The sequence below is a fragment of the Siphateles boraxobius genome, unplaced genomic scaffold, assembly GCF_051911475.1.
Source record: "Siphateles boraxobius isolate OS27281-9 unplaced genomic scaffold, OSU_SipBor_1 26, whole genome shotgun sequence".
Taxonomy (NCBI): Eukaryota; Metazoa; Chordata; class Actinopteri; order Cypriniformes; family Leuciscidae; genus Siphateles; species Siphateles boraxobius.
The window spans coordinates 24748672-24768275 of record NW_027508876.1 but is presented as its reverse complement, the minus strand read 5'-3'; the positions used below and the strand labels follow the sequence as shown (position 1 = coordinate 24768275).

Sequence of the window (19604 nt, the reverse complement as noted above, 5' to 3'; positions counted from 1 at the left end):
AAAATGTCTTTAATAGTTTTAGTTAACAGTAATAGCCTTTAATTAATTTTCTTTCTTTATTATTTTAACTGTAATACATGCTGTTTTATGACTTATATTTAATTGAGCGAATATATGGAATATATTAATTTGTCACATTGCATGGCTATTTAGGTAAACTGTCAAAGAAACAAACAAAAAAAATGTGTGTGTGTGTGTGTGTTGGTGGTGGTGGTGGTGGTGGTGGTGGGGGGGGGGGGATAAAATAGAAAAAGTATATAGTTACAGCAGCTAAAATACTACTCTCTCTTATACATCCATCTAAAATTTTCCTAGAATTTAAATGTTGAGGTCATCTATCAATGTGTTGGGAATCATACATTTGTCTGATTCTGCTAAAAGGAATGTTCCTTGTTTTATGGCAGCTGGGACTTGGTGTCAAGAACTGCCAGGCTGTTGTTTGCCGAGAACCAAATGATAAACGTTTGAGATTTGTTGATCAGCTGACGGTTTTCTTATTTCCTCAAAATTCAGGATTTGCTCAAAGGGATCCTGGAATCTTATTCCAACATGGCAGAAGAAAAACTACACCCAAATGTTTTGGGAAATGTCATTTTTAATTAAATCCCAGGTTCTTTAAGATAAGCTGTTAGACTTTAATTTCACTTGGGGCATCAAGCAAGAATCCAACATACCATAATGTAAGTCTGTCACAGTCAATGATATCTAACCGACTGCTACAGTGGTTTTGACTGACTTGTTGAATGTTAAGTGTTATGCAAAATCAGTTAATTAAGCTACGTAATTCACATTGTATTTATGTTCTTATTATTATTTAATGAAAACAAAAGTGATAACTAAAACTAAATCATATATATTATTATTATTGACAATTTTTTTTCATGTTTACTGAAGGTGGATTATAAAACTGTCTCACATATAATGTATTTAATAAATTATGTATAGGTTTTTAATGCATGACTTGTAATAATGCATGGCAGTATTCTCCACTGTAACAACATATGTTTGTACATTGCCTAATCAAAATAAGTTACGAAATTAAAAAAGTTTTACAAGATTCAATTCATTCTTAAGTCAGTTTAATGTGTTTTAAATTGAAATTACTTCGATATCCAAGTTTTTTTTTTGAGTTATCCAATCTTAATTGTATCGATAGATGTATAGAATATGATTAAATTATGAAACAATTTCTCATTTGTGTTTATTTTATTCCTCAGAAGTATTAGGCTATAGGAGGAATTCTATGTGGAAAAAGTTAGAAGATACTGAAATCTTCATTAAGTCACCTGAAATTTGAAAAAAACAAGCAATTGAACATTGTTACCTCCTCAAAAAAAATATATTTTTTTTTCATGTATTGCTGGTTTACAATAAAATATTACACCAGCCTATTTACAGTTGTGTGTGTGTGTGTTTAATATTAATTAGCATTATTTTATATATTACCGGCTAAAAGTAAATGGTCTTTGCGTTTACAGTAGCTGTGTGTATGTGTATCATATGTATTGTGTTTACAGTAGCTGTCTCTGTGTGCGTGTGTGTGTGTGTGTGTGTGTGTGTGTGTGTGTGCGTGTGTGTGTGTGTGTGTGTGTGTGTGTGTGTGTACTCACGTTTCAGTTTCCGCCTCCATTTTGTAACTGGTGTGTGTGTGTTGGTGTGTCTGAGCTAAAGCCAGTGAGGAGGAATAACACACACTCATTCTTCAGCGGGTTTATTTTTATACAGATCACCAGAAATGGACGGGTGAGCATCAAAACGCTCTTCATTTATGTGTATATAAAATAATAATTTAAATGCGAATTAGAAGAGTGTATTCACACTTATTGAAATGCTAACGCTGCTAACACGCTAACGGTGTATTGAAACACCTAAACAATTGCAAATGTATAATCTCACCGTATCGTAGGTTTTGCCTTATACAACATGTCAATAGATACAATCCGCAAGACCTCATATTAGGAAACAACGAAAATGAGTCAAAAACAGCAAGCATGCGTTAGCAGGTTAGCTTCACTAGCTGTTTGTTTGCTCATGTTGTCCATACAAAATTAAACATGAGTTTAATTTAACAAGTCTTTTTACTTTTTGATTTGTAATTATTATGTTAATGTGCTAGAATGTGGTTTAATTTCCCAGTGGACCTCATTATGGGTTTATTTAGGTTGCAATTATGTTTCTTTTGTTAGCCTCACGTTAGCTTTTGTAGTTAAACTAATAAAATCAATCAATCTTTTAGTGGCTATCAAAGCTCTTGAGTTGTATTTAAACCGAAAAAACTTAACATCTTTGATACTAAAGACTGTATACTCTAGGTCTGTATACTCTAGTGACTAGTGAGTGGTTGTTACCTTGACTGCATTCTGGACATCACAGTCCCAAAATCTAGTAAGCTGCCTACCTAGACTGCATTTTGGACATCATGGTGCCAAAAACTTTAGATCTGCCTAAGTTACCTAGTTACCATTTTTTGAGTCTCATTACCTAGTGATCTGTTTATCTAGACAGCAATTTCAGTATTTTGTCTCAAAATCTATTTTGCTAGATATCTAAGCAACCTTTTTGAACTCTAGTCTTGAAGCCTAGTAAGCTGCCTACCTAGACAGCATTTTTGATCATTATAGTTGCATTCCTGGCCTGTTGGAGGAAGATTGGGACACAGTAATGAAATGGTGAAATGTTCATCAGCTTAATTTGTTGTCATTGAATAATGGAGGGGATTTGAAAAGATTGAGGTTAAAGGATTTCAAGCCCTCCCTCTCTTGCATGACAATTCCTGGTGTTTAGTATCTGTCTGATCAAATTTCACTTTTGTTTTCAACAGCATTGGTGATGTCGCAGTTGGTGTAAAGGTAAAGACTGTTTTCAGTTTCCTTTGTGCAGTTATGTAGTTTGGCTAATGGATGGATGGATTAATACATATATAGAATAATTCAAGTAACCTCATGCAGGATTTTGCAGTGCAATAGCAACCTGACAAAGGAAACAGTACAACATTACTATGATCATAATGTTGTGAAATTTAGTTTTGTAATAGATGTCTGCCTGTTGCACTGGTGAGACCAAGTGGAAACCACAACAGAAATTTGACCCCACGGATACGAGAGCAGTGCTGGCATTCTTTTACCACTGTTACACAGCAAAGTAGGGCATTTTTTAAATAATAAAACATTAAATAAAAGGGCTGTCATGATTATAAAATTGGCATTTTAATCTTAATTACAGATGAAGCCATTTATTCACGTTGATCTTTGAACCTTACAGTAAAATGGTCATTTTAAGGCTTTGTACACCAAAATAGAACAGGAATATAATTACTATTATTAGCTATGTTAACAGTTTTAAAACAATGTACAGATATAACATTTCATGTTACATGGAATCCAGCCACCCATAATGTTATATTTTAGCAATGACATATTGATGAGGATTATTTTTTATTTAATTTTGGAATATTATTATGTTTGGAATATTATTAAATTTTGAAATATATTATTAATATTATTATTAATAGTTAGTATTAAATTGCTCACTTTATAGCATTTTAAAGCAGCCTGATTAAACCCATGAGTTTACATTTTTAGGTGTTTCTAAAATATGATATGTGGAAGATGAATTAAAGTGAATTTGGAGTGCCCACACTACATGGATTTCATGCCAATTCCATATTTTCTTAAATTTCCTTTGTTTGGATGGCAATATCTGAAAAATATTGAGATAAAATCAGTGTCATCTCACTCTTTCATATTCAACTAATTATGTCAAACTTAGCATATTCTCCATAAACAGCAAGGATAGGATCTACAATCAGTACATCAAGTCAATAAACTTGCATATTAGTCTTCAACCATCCTGTTCTCACATTTAAGATATTTGCCATTCCCTCACAAACATTGTTGGATGGAGATTAATAATTCTGAAATGGGATGGTGTCGGCTGGGGCCTTATTTCAGTGCTGACATCAGATATTACATATGTGTGTTTGTGTGTGTTAGTGCAGTTTTGTCTTTAATTGTTGCTGTCCTGTCTGATTTGTAAGCTATAGGGTAGAATATATCTTCGGGTAGAATTTCACTGTCACCTCGTTCAAAAATGCAATATATGCTTTTTTAGTATTGCTGTCAGGGGCATAATTTGTCTCCCTTTTTTAAAAACTTATTTGCGTATTGTGTGGCGTCAAATCCACAAGAAAAAAGACAAAGAAGCCTTGGGTGATGCAAACATAATTTGTTTTTGAATGGACAAAGAATTGCCAAGCCATTTAAGTGCATTATTGGATATTATGTCGCAGAAAGAAAAGTGTTGTGCGGAAATTTAGAATTGTCCCTTATATATTAGATACAGGCCTGTTACAGGTCTCCATCTCCGCTTTTCATAAAATTAGGCTGGTAGTAATTGAATGGGGGCAGTTTATGTCCAAGATAGTTAGAGAAGAACTTGTTCTTTCTCAGAGATGCCTTCTGAACACAGGCCTTTTAACTCGGTTTGTTTGCCAACAACAGAATTTCCCTTCCCGGAAAACAATGTTAACCAGTCTTTCTGGGAAAGCAGGTGGAAAAAGAAGCATTTGATTTTATTGCTTTAAAGTTATGTTTCTTCCTTTCTAATCAGTTTTGATGCTGAGGCTTGTCTCTTAAGACCTTGCCATCTCTTAATGCATTCTTCTGCTTTCTGTCGTTTCGATGTAAAATTCACCATTCCCTTGATTGTTTGTAGTGTCGATGCCCAGAAGGTAGGCGCGGCGGCGAGTTTATTGGCGCCGTAAAAGCCACATCCATAAAGAACAATTCGGTGGAATTTTTGGGAGGCACTAACCTGAGATGATCCTATTAGGAAGTTTGGTTGGCGCCGGTTCGTTATTTGCCTGCCATCCCATCCTTCACTTTTAGCTGCTCTTCAAGCGGCGGCCTGATCGCGCCGGGGCCCTTTGGGAACGTGGGCAGCTCAGGATGAGATGACAGTGTCTGACATCTTCGACTCAACAAGATTAAAGCAACAATCTAGAAAAATAAGGCGGAAAGGCTGGAGCGCCTGGACGTGTGTTTTATGTGCCGTGATTCCTTAAGCTGTCCGCAGAGAGCTGTATTTCATTGTTTGGTTGAGAGGATTGTGAAGGTAGAATGTCTTTATTGGAGGGCGGGATTTTATCTTTCTCTTTGTGTGCCTCCGCAGAGAGGATCAGATGAGCTGCTGTCCGGCGGCATGTATAACAGCCCCAGTTCTGGGCTGAGCAGTATCAGCGGTAAGTGTCCCTGACTTCCATCATCCCAAAAATATGCTGTTTTCTCCACCATGAACCGCATTAAAATGATCAAATTATAACAGATGTTTCAGCGTGATATCTGATCTGAGAAGATCCTATCTGGGAATAACCTTACGATCTCCTGTAGGTGGGCACCCACGCTTAAAAGCATGTGACCAGAATTGCGATTATGTGTGCTCTGCATCTTATTACAGCTTCTCCAACAATAGTTTCAGTATCCTATTCAGTAGAGGAAAGCCTTTACACAATTAAGGGAATCTTTGTTTCTCGTGTTTCTTCTATAAAGAAACGTGTTCCTTTTTATTCCCTGTGTAATGTCCACTTTCTGGCCACCTTTGGCAGATACGACATCCAATGGCAGTGACAGCAAAAAACTTCGAGTTGAAGAAAGAGTCGGCGATGCTCCACCGTCCCGCGTTCTCCACATCAGAAAGTTACCCAGTGATGTCTCGGAAACAGAGATCATTGCCCTTGGACTTCCTTTCGGAAAGGTCACCAATATCCTTATGCTGAAAGGCAAAAACCAGGTGCGTGGCCAGCTGAAATGTTTTCAATTTCACTTTTGTCAGAGTTGGTTCTTGAGAGAGATTTGCTATATCTGGTCTGACTAACAGTTTTGAGTTCGTTGAGTTCAACTTGCCTCTTCACTGAAATCATCTTTGTCTTTAGGCGTTTCTGGAGCTGAGCACAGAGGAAGCTGCCATGACAATGGTCAATTATTACTCTGCTGTGACGCCTCACGTCCGTAGCATGCCTGTCTACATACAGTATTCTAATCACAAAGAACTCAAGACAGACAATTCAAACCAGGTAACAAATTACCTAACTTATCCATAAAGTCAAAATACTTCAAACAACAGCCAATCAGAAGATAATTGATCTTTAAAGCCGACAGCGCTGATTTGGACAATGAGATTTTGCTCAGTCAATAGACATTTTCTGCTGCATGTAGACTGCTGCACCACTGTTTGAATTTACACTACTGTTAAAAAGTTTGTGATCTGTAAGATTTTTTTTTTGATGCTTTAAAAAAACAAACAAAAAAAGAATCTCTTGCTCACCAAGGCTGCATTTATTTGATAAAAAATACAGTAAAAATAGTAATAATTTTGAAATATTATTACAATTTAACATAACTCTGAATATATAATTAAAAAAACAGCGTTTATTTTTATTTTTTACATTATTAATGTCTTTAATGTCACAATTTAATGTATCTTTGCTAAATAAAAGTATAAATTTTTTTAACCAAAACCCCCCCCCCCCCCCCAAAAAGTCCTTGACCTCAAACTTTTGACTGTTTGTCTATTGTTGTGGTATATAATTAAAAATAACAGTAATGGCAAGTAACAAAGCAATCTGTTGTTAGTCACTTTTCTTCCTGTCTAAATGGGCAATTCGTGGCCAGAATGAGTTGCCATGAGGACCACATTTTTTATGACAAGTTATTGTGTTTTTTATGTTTAAATCGTGCTTGTGTCCGATCTCCAGTCAGGTGGTACTCCCACATCAGGGTCCAACTCTAGCAACGGTGGCGGTGCGCCCTCCAGTCCAGTACTGAGAATAATCATTGATAACATGTTTTACCCCGTCACCCTGGATGTGCTGCAGCAGGTGGGGGACGCCACAGTTTGGATCAGCCTCTTATTCAGTTTATATTAGTGACAAGTTGATGTCCTGTTGATGCTGTGTGTTAATTCTGTTTTTTTTTTTTTGTAATGTCTTTTTCCCCTCTGTTGATAGCTCCCCTCAATGCTCTGCTTTCTCTGTCAATAGATCTTCTCAAAGTTTGGCACCGTCATGAAAATCATCACATTCACCAAGAACAATCAGTTTCAGGCCCTGTTGCAGTTCAACGATCCAACCAATGCACAGCAAGCTAAAGTGGTGGGTTTGCTCTCAGCGGAAGTTCATGTGAAAAGCACGTTTTTAGTGCTCTGCGAAGACGACACATTCTTTCTCTCTGTCTCTCCACCTTGCTCTTTTTTCTATCTTTTTCGGTTGTCTTTTAGGCTCTAGATGGTCAGAACATTTACAATTCCTGCTGTACCCTTCGGATAGACTACTCAAAACTCGTCAACCTGAATGTGAAATACAATAACGATAAGAGCAGGGACTACACCAGACCAGATCTTCCTGCTGGAGATGGGCAGCCCTCTCTGGATCCCTCTATGGCTGCTGCCCTGGGTAAAGACTCCAGTTCCCTGCTCGGTAAGATCCCAGGTACTTGGCTCTTTTTTTTTTTCTTTTTTTTTTCTTTCTTTTTTTTTACTATCTATTTTGTGTTTATTGTCTTCATTCACATGCCCTTAACACTCCCACGTTACAAACCTGTATGAAAGGAAACACTATGGTTACACTTTATTCTAATGGTCCACTTTAGATGTTCTACTATCTATAAGTAACTACATTTTAACTAACTCTCATTAAAATATTAGTAGATTGTAATGTTACAGGTTCAGGTTAGTAGAATAAGTTGACAGGTACCTGCAAAGTTCCTTATGGTCAGTAGAATATCTGATGTGGACCATCGAGATAGTGTTACCAACAGTATTTGTGCAAATTTTTTGTCTGCATTGACATGAAGAATGTATTTTCGAGAACTGTTAATACAGTCGATTGTCATTAAAAATAAATTATTTTCAGTATTAAATTAGCATGAACACTCTTAGCAGTGACTTTCAGTCCAGAGCTATGCTAAACAAACTGGGGTGTTCACTCAAGGTGTCCTGAGAGAGATTTTTTTTAAAGGACATTTTTTTTAACCTTGACACAACTCAATCTTAAAAAATGTGACGCTCATGGTGCGAGATGCTTAAAAAACAGCAAGAGGTGATGCAGCTTCCAAAGATGTTTGTCTATTTATCTGTTGATCATTGGTTGTCTAAACATTGTTTGTCATCATAACCATCACCCATTTAAGACCTGCTTGATTCTGAGCGCCGCTGAATAAGGACAATATTTCAATCAGCTTCATTGATTTAACTCTGTCTGAATAGTGTGAAAATGAAAATATAAAGCTGTGTTTATGAAAGACTGAATATAATTGGAATGTGCTCTTAAGTACTGTAAAATGTCATGTAGGCCTGTGTCTCTGAGTGCTCGAGTGACCTTTTCTCTGAGATCTGCTCATAAGGCCTCTTAATTTAAAATGCTATTTGACATTTCCCCTGTCACATAATCAAGCAGTTATTTTATTGATATTAGGCTTAAAATTATTAGGTTTTAAAACCCCACATGGTTTCAACCAGGTCCCTCTAACATCAGGATAAAGAACTAATATGTTTTAGCTGTGTGTAATTCAGCTTTTATTGGCTGTCACAGCTAAAACAGATATGGGGTGATGGCTAAGCCACTTTCTAAAAGTTTCCTCTGGAGGTAAAGTTGGCCTAATGATTACCTATTAAACATCACTCTACAAATGCTGCAGTGTTGTGCTATGTTCATGTATGTAATCTCACTTTAAATGAACTTCTGGAGTAGAATGCCTGTTTATAGGTACCTGTGTGATTGCAGGTGCCCTGAGCCCATTGAGTGCGGCCGCGGCTGCTGCTGCTGCGGCTGGAAGAGTCGCTCTGTCCGGTCACACGGGGTCTGGTGGAGTGCTGCTTGTTAGCAATCTAAACGAAGAGGTCAGTGTACTTGCATCTTAGCCTCTCCCTTACATTTACATTTTTCTTTTTGTCATGCCATGTTATTTGCTTGGACTCAGAAAGTGCCACTTCCTTTTCTTATAAAGTGTAAGATTGTCCAATTTGTAATTGCAGAGTAGCCTCATTTTACCTTGTACATTCACTCTGTACATGTAATGCATACAAAAACTCAACTGAAATTCTCTGGTCATGTTTGAACCCCAAAAAGTTTTAAGTTTTAAATATAAAAATCTTTTAAATATGTAACGAATTAACTAATATATATTAGGTGTGCAGTGATGATGGCAGTTGATCCGTGACCCGTACGGAGCCGGACCCATGGCCTCATTTGTGGATTAATTGCTAAGTTTAACCATCATAGAGTAAAAGTTTATCATTTGCACGTGTTTTTTCTTGACAATTTACACATTCCAGCGATTTTAAACCAGCAAGAAGAGGCGAAAGAGAACTCGATCGCTCGCTATTATCTGAGCATACAGCCGCACTCACCCGAAGCGCGCACGCACAGAGAGGCGCGTTTCAGATAGCGTGTGTACACCGAATTGATTCCTCTTTTGTGTCTCATTGCACTTGAACGGACACATGCACACAAAATTATGTTAAAATACCCATCTCTGCAAGTCATTTCTCATAAACTTGGTTATGTCTTAAGTGAACATAAACAGTTGAGAAAGAAATCTGATGTGTATCATTAAATTTGATCCGTTTATTAGGTTAAATTGTTAAAAAATTTAAACAACACTTTAAGCAATTTTTGTCGCTTAAAGTGACAGCATCTACATTACCCCCCCCCCCCCCCCCCTTTCTTGAAACATAATACGATTTCGTGCCTCAAAAACCATAATATGATCCAAACCGTGAATTTAGTGATGCACCACTAATTCACTTGTGTATTTTATTGCTTGTAATTTAAATATAATTGTACATTTCAGTCATGGTATTTGTTGTAAGGAATATACAACTTAGTGGTCTTAAATAAAGACTTAATTTTCTTTTCTTTTAAATAAAGGCTTCATTTCAGATTTTTTACTTCTGATTTTGGGGTGAAATATGACCAAGGCATTTCTTTTGTGAGTTTCACTTATGTTGTTCTTAAACCTACTTGTTTTTATAATAACAACAAACTCTCACTAATTGTTTTATCTGAAGTTATCCGTTAGTGCTTGTCTCTGTGTGTTTTGACAGCTTTCTGTGTGTCCATCAAGTTCCACAGAGCAACTAATTTTCTCTCTAAACTCTGTCTCTCACTCTGCGAAAGTTAGTGAACCATGGACGTGGCATTGCTCTGCTCATTTGATATAATTGACAAATGTTTCTGCTGTTTAAACGTCAGACTGCACGTATTGCTGGGAGGTCAATAGTGACTTTGTCTGTTCACACCATAACTTTTAAAGGTGGTTTTCATGTCCACGCAAGCATGGCAATAACAAAGAACCGGAGGCTTGAAACTGTGACTTTCGGCTTTTCCTGATCTTCATTCTCCTGCATGCATCTTTAAAACGTCATAACTCTGCTGTTATTCAGATCATTGTTATCATTTTCAGATTCTCCACTTTATTTTTTGGTATGAATGTATCCTTACCCTTGAACTGGGTAACTACATTTGGCACAATTATTTGCTTGATAATGTAAAAATGCATAAAGCAGCCATTCTCTGACCAAACTCCTGCATTTCCTGTGTACTGACCTGTATTATATTTTTTGTCCCCCTTTTATTTATATTCTGCATTTGCTTCCCCCTCTTTTCTTCATTTTGATTTTTATCCCTCTCTTCCACCCTGTCTCTCTCTCTCTCTCTCTCTCTCTCTTTCTCCCTCTCTCTCTCTCTCTCTCTCTCTCTCTCTCCCTCTCGCTCTCTCTCTCTCTCTCTCTCTCTCTCTCTCTTTATTTTCCCCCTCATATCCTGTTTTTTTTTTTTTGGTCCCTTCTTCTGGCCACACCTTGACCACACCTCGTTGTTCATGCTTTTATTTGCTTGAACAAAACTTCGGACCCCCCAATTAACCGCCCTGAACCATGATCCATGACCACTTCACCATTCTGCGGAAACCACCCTCCGTTATGGATGATCTGTTCATCTCCGCTCTTCCTCGACTCTTCTCTCTGTCCGCTTGCTCCTCTCTCCTTCTAAAGATGGTTACGCCCCACAGTCTGTTTACCCTCTTCGGTATGTTCTCGTTAGCTCTACATTTTTTCATTTGGTTTCTGTTATTATTATTATTCATGTGCTTTTCGTTATTTTATTTAAAGTCAACTTGAAATGAAATTGACCCAATTGACAGCAATAATGCACGTTTCTGTAGATATTTATTATTGATTATTTATAGATATTACGTGTCTGATAACCCATATGCAATTTCTAATATTTTTCTATTTCTTTTTAGACTATATATAGCACACTGAACAAAGAATTAATGTCTAACTTTTTCTGTAAACTTAATGTTAAAGAGCTGATTAAGTAAATACTGGCTAAAAATATTGGTCAAAACCTGTTATTGGTTTGATATGTGAGTTTGTTATTGGTGAACAAGTCAAGTAGCTAATTATTAATTGTTGAGGGAATTCTCTAAAATCTCCCTCAAGTTGTACAAAACCTATATGAGCAGGTGTATGAACTGCTGAACACAAAAGAGGAATATGGGTAATCAAACAGCTAATGGCCCCTTTGACTTCCATAGTATGGAACATAAAAAATACAATGGAAGTCAATTGGGCCCCATCAACTTTTTGGTTACCAACATTCTTCAAAATATCTTCTTTTGTGTTTAGCAGAAGTAAATTCATACAGGTTTGGAACAACTTGAGGGTGAATTTATGATAATGAAATGTTGCTGACAGAATAAATGATGGCTACATTTTTGGGTGAACTATCCCTTTAACTTCAGAATAACAATGAACTTTACATTTAAATTAAGCCTCAAAAGTGGGTACTAGTGATTGTTGTCCTTCACAATCGACTGAGACTGTTTTAGCATAGAAACACATTCAGTTCTGAATGGATTCAAATCCAGCCCTACATTTTTTTTCTCTTGTTGAATGTTCCTGGTAATACATTATGTAAGTATAAATGGATTATAAATGTAATTTCATGTTGACTTTAAACCATTATCATTAATTGGCTTTTAGAGTAAGTCTTTTGCTTTATTTCTTTCAGTATTTTTAAGTATACAATTTGTTTCAGTGCATGTGATCTTTGTTCAGTTTGCACAGTTTTTATGTCCCATCTTAGTTCTTCATTTATTTTGAATTTGAGGGTGTATATATCCGAGTCTTCTGTCAGGTTTTGACTAGTTTTCTCCATTTCGATGAACGTTCTTTGGGTCTGTCGTTCTATCTTTCCACTCTCTCACTCCTCACTTTTTCCTCCCTCTCTCGCTTCTCCTCTGGCTGCTGGCTGCTCTGTTCGCAGGAGTTTATGGGGACGTGCAGCGTGTGAAGATTCTTTTTAATAAGAAAGACAGCGCACTGATACAGATGGCTGATATGAACCAGGCTCAGCTTGGTAAGATGCATACTGAAACATCCTTAACAGCACAACAGTTATTGTCACGGCCAAGTTTACACGCCAGTCAAATCCAATTGAGTTGCATTCAGGCTTTAAAGATGATGTCAAATCAAAATAGACATTTCATTTCATTCAGAATAAATGTCCTTGGTTTGATTGTGCAGGATTCATTCAAAATGAAAAAAATAATCATCAAAATCTAATAGCTTTCGCTCCCTCTTAAACAACTTGACCCAAGGCAGTGTGGGCGGGGCTCAATAATATTACCCAATAATAAAAACATCTGAAAAACAGTCAAATCCTGATGGATGGAATTGGGCCCCGTCCATATTATTTACCTTTGAATTTCACTCACATTCCAGAAGTTAAATGTGTAGTATGTAATGTATGTTTATACATTTGGTGGGTTTTTATATAAATTACTGTTCAAATGTTTGGGGCCAGAAAGATTTTTATATAAATGAATACTTTATTTAGGATTAAGGATCACGTGACAGTAGCTACGTTTACATGGACACCTTTTCTTTCAATCGGAATGAATTAATTACGATTGATGAATTCGCACAGCACTTAATGTTATCACCAAGATCACTAAATAAAGTGATCGTGTTGATGCGCGCGTGCGTTTATGTCACAAGCTTCAAATCGGAATAGATTTTTTGACGTGCACATTGAACAAATATAGTTTCCCGCTGTTTGTGCAACCATAACCATCTAACCATTCTCCTATGTTGCTTCTTTTCTTTGCTTTAAAGAATAGATCAGTAATATTTATTTATTTCGGATCCTAATTAGGAGACGACGAGCACATGAGCCGTTGTGCCATACTGCTTTTATTTATCAAGCGGCTGAAACAAGGCGTCTGTGAATGAGAGTCTGAAACAACAACTTGTGAGACGTTGTCCTACTCCACTCCACAGACGAGTGGAAGGAAAATTTTAGATTGACAAAACAGTCATTTATGACACTTCATTCGGCAACAACAACAGCTCGTTCCACGCGTCATTTGTCAGTACGCCAATCTCTACGTCATTACACATGCCCAGTACTTTCCAGTTTCGGTTTTCAATCTGATCAAGTGTTTCCTATCGACCGGATTAGAAAAGGTTTAATCCACCCTCTACAATCCCAATAAAATTTTAATCAAATTTGGCCAGTTCATTCTGATTGACGTGGTTACATGAAACTTTTTTTTGATTCTGACTGTGCTACTATTCTGATTACAATCAGATTATTAGGGTCCATGTAAACTCAGCCACTGGAGAAATGGCTGTTGAAAATGTAGTTTTTCCATCACCAGAATAAATTACATTTAAAAAAAATAATTAAAAAAAATCATACCGACCCCAAACGGTAGTGGATTTTGTCTGTACTTTACGTCATGATTCTCCATGTCTTTTTCTTTTCTCTTCGGTTGTGCCTCAGCTATGAGCCATCTAAACGGTCAGAAGATGTATTCAAAGATCATTCGCGTTACGATGTCGAAGCATCAGACCGTTCAGTTACCGAGAGATGGTTTAGATGACCAGGGTCTCACAAAAGACTTCACAAACTCACCACTGCACCGTTTCAAAAAGCCCGGCTCCAAGAACTTTCAGAACATCTTCCCGCCTTCTGGCACACTGCATCTGTCAAACATCCCGTGAGTAAAAGTGCTATTCGCCACTTGTCAATCTTTGTGTCAGTCGCCACATAGCTAAGACATTTTTCTGTCATGTTTTGAAGGCAAGACATAAATGAAGAAGACCTCAGAGTCCTGTTCTCCAATTCCGGTGGCACTGTGAAAGCTTTCAAGTTTTTCCAGTAAGTATGTCGCCGTTTAGCTACACTTCTGCCTTTTCTTTCTCTTGTGTGACCGTTTTTACCGTGCTTTTTCTCTGCAGAGATCACAAAATGGCCCTAATTCAGATGACAACCGTCGAAGAAGCTATTCAATGCCTGATCGACCTTCACAATTACAACATGGGTAATAACCATCACCTGAAGGTCTCCTTCTCCAAATCAACCATCTAAAGGAACCCAAAAGGTCTTGCTCCCAACTTCTTTTCTAGTGTTACCTGTTGACTGTTCAAATACACTGGGGACCACAATTTGAGTTTCTTCTCCCAAGTTTCATTCCTCAAGAAGATGTTGTAAGAAGGAATATTGTGACTGTTTTCAAGGACATTTTTTTTTAACCCCGTTTCCCTCTTTCTGACGCATACACTCTTCAGTGACGGAAGGGTGTCGTGATGTAAAGGCTGAACGTCTTATAATAAGCAGAAAAGAATGTGCCTTACAAAACTTACATAAATCTTTTCATACTTTATTTTTCTCAAACCCAGGCAGTCCTCTGAGCGTGAGATATTACACTAAGTTTTGTTAAGACAACATTTTTTCCCCTTTCGTGTCTGTATAGTGTGTAAAAGCCTTTGAAATGTTTTTCTCTTTTTTTGTGTTTGTTCAATTCTTAATGGCTGTGATGTTTTGGTTTAAGAATTGTAAATGAACCTGTGGTTCTCTAGTGTTCATCACTGAGATGTTAGGCCCGCTCTTAACTCACCAATCCAGCCAAACCTCACGTTATTGATGGGAAATCATTAATCCTTGTGTTTCATGGACTGGAAATCACTTCTTTGTGTGATTTGGAAAGACAACTACAGTAGAAGGGACCAAAGTTTATGTGCCTATAGTCTTAATTTACTCCATGATTGAGCAGTTTACTGCGGAGAGGAGACCCATGAACAGGCTTATGAGAAATAAATAATATTGATTGGCAATCCACACGATGATATTTTTAGAGGGACAAAAGGTTCTTGTGTATTTTTTTTTTAAACATTCATAGATATGTATTATTCGGCATAGTTTGGATGTGGCAAAATTAAAAGATTTTTTTTTTAACAAAAATGGGGGAGATTGACTTGGTTGTGATTTGATTTATCTTTTTCCTTCCTATTTTCTGCTTTTATCCATAGCATGCTCAATAAAAACTTGTGTAGTTCTGTATTCACTCTCTCTGTCTCTCTTCTGCCCCTCACTCCTGTTTGTTCACTACGTTTATGGTTTATCCTGTTCTCTTCCAGGGTGGGAAAAACTTCATAAAGTTTGGGTTTTGGCTAAATGGATTTGGACAAAAATATTTGTTTGGCAGCATAAGTGTTAAAAAAAACATAATTTCCCACCCTGTAAATCCTTTTCACTTGTGACCGATCCATCCTTCCTGGATTATTGCTTTGCCTTTTAGTTGGTCACTTCAGTTGACACTTGATTCTGCATCACATGTTCATGTGCTCCTGCCCTTCTAATGTTAAAAACAATTATCCTTACAGTGAAGTTCTCAGCAAGCACATGACCTTTTAAAGTGGTCTGAATTTGATGCATTTATTTTAACCTGTAATTTTGCATGCACCTGTAAAACAATCCATGACCTTCATTTTTTTTTTTGAATGTTTGTTTTGTTTTCAGTTTTTATTTTCTATAATATTAGTGCCTGTAACACCAAGCAATTCATAACTACCTCAATTATGATATTGAGTGGTGGACCAAGTGTTGAAAGGATTTTTTTTGTCTTCTGACTGAAATCCACTTAGGTTGTCTGTTGTAGTCTGAAATGCAAAAAATGGCATGTAATCTCTTGTACAAGCCAGACCTGAAGATGGAATTTAGAAGATTTGTTTCAGATCCATTTTTAAGTCGTTTTTCATCATTCAGGATGTGATGTCGTACATAATGTGCAGTGTTCAATTTCAGTCCATGTGAACTGGTGTTTGCTACACAACAATAAAGGTTCTTTACTGGCATCTATGGTTCCTTGAAGAACCTTAAACCCCCATTGAATCTTGGCTGCTTTATAGTGGTTCTTCAGATTATTAAAATGTCCTTCACACTAAGAAAAAAATGGTTCTTTGCTGAACCAAAAAATGTTTCTTATATGGAGTAACCGCGAAAACCCCCTTTTGGAACATTTGTTTTTAAGAATAGGCTATATAGTGAATAGCGATTTAATGATTTCGGACACAGCTTGTACATAACCATATGAGTAAAAACACAGTAACGCTCCATTGCTTATGCTTTATTGTGCATCATTATGAAATCTCTGGCTGAGATATCATAATGGACCTAAGCGGAGGCAAAATGTTCTACAAACCCTTTCCACATGAACGGTTATATAAGAGTGTTTCTTTGCATCATGCTGATGCAAAAGACCGGATTTGAAAAACAAGCCAGCGTTGCATGCAATAAAACCTAAATGCGAAATGTATAGTCTCCTTCAAGTTTGTAGTTGTTGTGTCTTAAACCGTAGCCTATTCAATTTCACATGCGTCCAAAATGTCTCTTCTGTGCCTAAAACAAAGGTTTTCTAACTCCCCCCTCCAGCATTCCTTCATTTCACCACTTTCTCGCTCTGTGCCGTTATTGAGTCTCTGTTGGATGGTCGTACTGTGATGGACGTCCTGTCTTGCCTTGTCTGATGAAGACAATCCTCTAGCCTGTTTCAAAGTTGGGTTCCGGATGCTGCAATTCATCACAGGCCCAGACGGCAACGTTGCTCCACGCTGCTTTTATTTTGCACACTTAAATCGAAACACTCGTGTTCTCGATCTACCTTTATAAACAAAAATGACACAATAAATCAGTGCAGGGACCCAGACCAAATCAATACCTCGTCTGGAGCGTGAATCATGTGCTCCAGACATCTGTATCCACCCACCATTACGCTGGCACAGGCGAGGGAGCTGTTCTTCTCCGCTGGCCTTTTGTTTTCCATATAAACCCTTCTTCCTGGGAATAAAACCTTTGGTGAGGAGATTTACACCTGATGTCTTAATGTAGGACAAAGTTACGTGTCAATTAGCAGTTTTGCTTATTTACCACTTTTCGATCAAGTTTTTCTAGGTTCTTTTCATTGCTAAACACATAGCATACACTGTTGATATGCATTTCGGAATTGACGGTGAAAACTGTTTGTGGAAAGTATTTCGTCAAAGATGGCTTGTTCGTTATGTTTTCGTCACTATTTATAAATTTATTTCTAATTTATATTGTAAAATACCCTCCTACAATAGTCAAAAACAGCACACTGTGAAAGATACCATATCCCACAGTGCCGTGCGCTCAGCTTTACTTTCCATTACTGTAGCTATTTAGTAGATATTTTTCCATTATTCATCTTTTCCATATCCGTTTTTAACTTATTTGACCAAAATGATGAGTTAAGACATTTTTTTCACACAATTGTGTTAAAGTTTATTATTCAGAATATTGTTGCATAATGTGTACTTTGTTTTTATATTTATTTTAAATAGTAGAGTGTATACATAAGCAATATTACACAAGTTAATGATGAAAACAACTTCTACATTTGATCAAAATTCATACATTTTTCATTACTTAACAAAAACACATGAAACCTGTCCATGTGAAAACCTAAGCTCGCAAATTAAAATTGAGTAGGCCTATACCGTTGTGCAAACAGCATTGCATATGTGTATATTGCAGATACTTGTAATTAACTTCATGTATTTGATGCATTGGTTAATTAACCCAAAGTGTGTCACTTTATCATTAAAAAAAACTTTATTTTTTTCTTGTCATATTTTCATCAGCAGTGTTTTTATTTACACCATTTAATAACCATTTATGTCTGGTCGTTGTTGTCATTGATGAAATCAAAAGTTATTGAATATTTTCCTGTAATTTGAAAATAATGTAAAACTTATCACCTTCTCCCTCAATCACTCTTTTTGCTTAACTGATTGACGGTCATTTTTATGTGGTGTAAATGTATTGTGGTTGCAAGCAGAACTCAGTTTGCCTTCCTGTTAATGGAGATACAGTCGAGCGCCTGCTGTTGTGATATTGTATTCCATTTACTAAGTTCACTGCTTGATCATCTGTGCGAGTCTAACTGCTAATCTATAATCGCTGCAGTCAGGCAAGTCTGCTCTGTTAAAGGGCCAGCCCATCTCAATACATCACCTGTGCTCATAATGTAAGCGTGCGTCAGCCCTGTTGCCCCTGGTGCTGTGACATCTAATTCAGCTTGGGTCCTCTGATAATGACAGTATCGATTTAGATTGTATGTGGGGGTTTTTCTCTCTTCAGCAGACATGCTTGTCTTTTTATTGCTATGGTTACTTCAAGAAGTTAGTCACTCGGCCTATAAATGTGGGATTGTGCCAATGTCTGTCTGTCTGGACAATAACATCTGTTTAGCTTCTGTTTGTTCTGATTAGTTTCATTAGCTCTCTTTTACGAGCAGGTTGAATTGCTGTGTAAATTGTTTCTAACACCATTATTTCTATTCTAACATAAACATTGTATTCATATTGTATTCTAATATTCAGTTCAGTTAATGTGTTCAGTATTGTTTACAGAAACATCATGCAAATGATCACATTCAGTGCAAAAGAAATTTAGTAACTTGTCATTTAATTAAATTGTTGTATTTTATGCTATAAAATATTTTCACATAAATTGTATTGTTTTGACAAAACTGTTTAAATTCTAGTCACTGCAACAAGTATATCCAAATATTTGTTGCATTCAATGCACCAACAAAAATTTCCTACATAAATTGCTGCATTTCCATTAACTGATTCCCTGCCGTTGACAGAATTTTCCAGCAATCCATGTTTTCACTGTTATACAGTAGGGGGCAATATTAAGCAACTTCTGAGATTCTGTATTCTCATAACACTGATGAAGAAGAAGCAGAAACAAGTGATAGAAGCATTGCTTATGCACATTTAAACTAACGCAATCATCAACCTTAAAAAGCATATAAATCAAAACTGCCTAAAGTTACCGGATGAAATGACGACCCAGGAAGACGTAATGACTGTGAAGCTTTGGGGATGTTGATGGACTCGATTTATGTTTTGATCATCGTTCTGAATCTGATTTGGACAAAGTTTTTGACAAAAATGCCATTTTCTTACCCACTACTTACCCACATTCAAGTGTTTGCAAAAAAGAATGCATGGAGCTAGAATAAAAAAGTTTTTTGTTTGGTTTGTTTAAAAGCAGAGGCTCTGTTCTTTCTTTTGATAAGAGCTAAAACATATTCAATGCAACAAAAAATATGAATATATATATATTGTTGCATTCAATGTCATATTCAATGCCGGTGTTTGACCCTGCCTGTACTTTGGATTACGTCTTTGGATTACCCTGTTCAATAAATACTGCATTTGGATCCACAAAC

The 19604-nt window shown here is 36.7% G+C and overlaps 1 protein-coding gene across 2 annotated transcripts; it reads left to right on the top strand.

The window, feature by feature from the left end:
- Positions 1-1578: 1578 nt before the first annotated feature.
- ptbp2a (polypyrimidine tract binding protein 2a) lies at positions 1579-15403 on the top strand. 2 transcript variants are annotated; one of them, XM_077245100.1, is made up of 14 exons: positions 1579-1743; positions 2822-2849; positions 5170-5239; positions 5603-5787; positions 5930-6070; positions 6752-6874; positions 7037-7147; positions 7273-7471; positions 8777-8892; positions 11047-11080; positions 12323-12415; positions 13844-14060; positions 14144-14221; positions 14302-15403. In XM_077245100.1, exons 1-14 carry the CDS (start codon positions 1736-1738, stop codon positions 14429-14431), a joined length of 1533 nt encoding a protein of 510 aa, XP_077101215.1. In that variant the 5' UTR covers positions 1579-1735; the 3' UTR covers positions 14432-15403. The 2 variants fall into 2 exon arrangements, with proteins under 2 accessions (XP_077101215.1, XP_077101214.1); XM_077245099.1 differs by having other exon boundaries at positions 1609-1743; positions 7273-7483.
- Positions 15404-19604: the final 4201 nt, after the last annotated feature.